Source organism: Sesamum indicum, linkage group LG10 (assembly GCF_000512975.1).
Source record: "Sesamum indicum cultivar Zhongzhi No. 13 linkage group LG10, S_indicum_v1.0, whole genome shotgun sequence".
Taxonomy (NCBI): domain Eukaryota; kingdom Viridiplantae; phylum Streptophyta; class Magnoliopsida; order Lamiales; family Pedaliaceae; genus Sesamum; species Sesamum indicum.
The window spans coordinates 13,383,620-13,386,505 of record NC_026154.1 but is presented as its reverse complement, the minus strand read 5'-3'; the positions used below and the strand labels follow the sequence as shown (position 1 = coordinate 13,386,505).

Here is a 2,886-nt window from a genome sequence, read left to right as displayed (position 1 = left end):
GGAGGTACAATGCCATTGTCAAAGATAATAGGAGTTAGCTTTCTGATTCCGGTTGTCCATACTTTCACATAATGTACTCTTGGATTTTCTTGATATTTGACCTCAACAGCTTACTACCTCAGGGAGAGTTTGGAGCAAACAGAATATTCTACCTTTCTGTGCCCCAGGAGGCATTGCTGGATGTTGCATCATCTCTTGCTGATAACGGTCAAAGCCAGAAGGGTTGGAATCGTATAATAACAGAGAAGCCCTTTGGTTCTGATTTACAATCCTCTCAACAGCTGACTCGTTCTCTTCTTCTGAAATTCAAGGAGAATCAGTTGTATAGGTGAACCAAGTTTTACTCCATATTCATAAGGGTAACCCAAAACTTATTTGATTACTGACAATGGTATCACTTTCATTGAATACCCCTACAATCTTTATTTTCAGAATAGATCATCTTTTAGGGAGGAACACCATTGAAAATCTTGCTGTTCTAAGGTTCTCTAACCTAGTGTTTATGCCATTATGGAATCGGAATTACATACGCAATGTACAGGTAATAGTATTCTGTGTTCCTGTTGATGTTGCATGGACCTTTCCTTTACTTCTTTGCTTTTACATTCTATGCCTTGAGTTCCATTTGTAATATATTCAGGTCATCCTGTCGGAGGATTTAGGCCTAAAGACACCTGATGGGTAAAAAAATTGTATCATATATGTACAATCTATATTTCCTTGACCTACAAATAATCCAGTTGACGCTGTTGTATTCATAATACTTTAGGTATTTAAATAGCTCCGGAATTATAGGTGATGTTGTCCACAGCCACATATTCCAAACCATCGCGTTGCTTGCTATGGAACCTCCTGTAACTCTTGATGGCGAAGATGTTCGAAATGAAAAGGTATATCACTCTGTGTATATATGCATTTCATATAACTCCTGGACCATTTTTTCTTGGTTGACGAGTAGAAGTCTCTCCCCAGGTCAAACTTTTAAGATCAATTCGGAAGTTGGAAACTAGTGATGTTATCCTTGGGTATTGCACACCTGCATCTGGAAGCAAGGGTGCTGCTAAATTTGGCAAAATGATGCCGACATACTTCGCAACTGCTTTATACATTGACAACGCACGGTGGGATGGTGTTCCATTTCTAATTAAAGTAGGCAGGGGACTTAATAAACACAGGTAGTATCATCATTTTGCTTTGTGATGTTTCATTCACTCATCATAGATGCCATTGTATGTAGGCTGCACTAGATTATCATTTGGTTGTGCATCTTCATTATTAATCATAATCAAGAAAGTGGTGAACGTCGTAAGTGAAATTGAAGTATGTTAGATATTGGATGCCTTTTTATATACACTTTGCAAAGTGATAATGGGTCAAATATTTTCTGTCAGGTTTCTGCAGTTGATCACAAAATGTCCCTTTTTCTGGGCCTTGTCCAGTACACTGCTCACCCATCCCTTCTCCAGCTTAGTATGATAGATAACTTTGAGTACACTTGGTTTTCAGTAAAGACTACCTTCCTGTAACACTACAGTGTGTGTTGTTTTCTTGAATGCTAGAAATGTCATTCAAAATAGTAAGTTGTAATTGTCTGCATTCTAATGATGTTAGCCATGGGGATGCAGAGTCGAAATTCGCATTCAATTTCACCATGTTCCAGGGAATCTTTACCTTGCACATATCGGACATAATTCTGATCTTACCAACAACGAGCTGGTATTACGAGATGTGCCTGATGAAGCAATTCTGGTCAGAGTCAACAACAAAATTCCCGGATTAGGCATCTACTTGGATGCTTCTGAATTGAATTTGTTTTATAAGGATAAGTAAGCTATTTAATCTCTTTGAACCCTTTTCTCCTTATAAGATACTATATAACTGTGATACAAAAGATCTTGTTTTGCTTATTTTTTATGTTCATCTGTATTTGCCAGGTACGATATAGAGGTACCCGACTCTTACGAGCAACTTCTTCATGACGTCATAGACGGAGACAACCATTTATTCATGAGAAGCGATGAGGTCGCAGCTGCATGGAATATCTTAGCTCCAGTTCTGAACGCAATTGACAACAACAACTTCGTACCCGAACGATATGAACAGGGAGGTAGATGTTAGAAACCTCACTAAACATCAAAAGTTTGCTGAGTGTGGACGGGAAGAAAGCAAGAAGAAGGCTCTGTTTCATAGCTGAAAAATATCAGACTGTATTGCACCAAATGTGGTTCGAACTTGCGATTAAATACAGAGACTTCAACTGACTCATAACCGTCTACAACTACCTAACTGACTCAGCTATGACGTGGACCAATCATCCACAAAATAAGTGACGTGTATGCCACACAACAAATACAACACAAAATAGAAGAAGCGTGTGATGAATGACACGCTTCTACCCGGCATCGAACAGAAAGGAATCAGCAACTTCATCATCATCTTCTTTGCTGAGTTCTGTATCAGCAAAGGCAGCAGTAGCAGCAGCAGAGGAAGCAGCAGGTACTGGAGACTTCAAGGATGTAGCATTCTCAACAGCCCCCCCACAAGTGGGACGAGGGTGCAACGCAACAAGACCCAACTTGCCGAGTAGGAATGCGAAAGACTTCAGAGACAATGACTTAGTAAAAAGGTCAGCCAGCTGCAAAGAACTACGAATGTGCAAAGGAGCTAAGAATCCATCTTTGTACGCAGTGCGAACTACATGGCAATCAATCTCAATGTGCTTCGTACGCTCATGGAAAACGGGGTTGGCCATGATATGTAAAGCCGCTTGATTATCACAGAACAAGCGCACAGGAAGAGATAATTTGATACCAAAATCAGACAACAAATAGGAAAGCCACTTAAGCTCACAAACTGTCGACGCCATACTTCGATATTCTGCTTCGG

General features: G+C 40.0%; 1 protein-coding gene across 1 annotated transcript in view; it reads left to right on the top strand.

The window, feature by feature from the left end:
- LOC105172453 (glucose-6-phosphate 1-dehydrogenase 4, chloroplastic) overlaps positions 1–2,886 on the top strand; it is a 12,357-nt gene that overhangs the window by 4,698 nt on the left and 4,773 nt on the right. Inside the window, exons 5-12 of the mRNA XM_020697094.1 lie at positions 1–4; positions 123–328; positions 433–541; positions 641–681; positions 770–890; positions 973–1,175; positions 1,626–1,826; positions 1,935–2,113. The exon at positions 1–4 is cut by the window's left edge and continues 105 nt beyond it. Of these exons, the coding sequence (XP_020552753.1) occupies positions 1–4; positions 123–328; positions 433–541; positions 641–681; positions 770–890; positions 973–1,175; positions 1,626–1,826; positions 1,935–2,113 (1,064 nt within the window). The remainder of the gene's footprint in view (positions 5–122; positions 329–432; positions 542–640; positions 682–769; positions 891–972; positions 1,176–1,625; positions 1,827–1,934; positions 2,114–2,886) is intronic.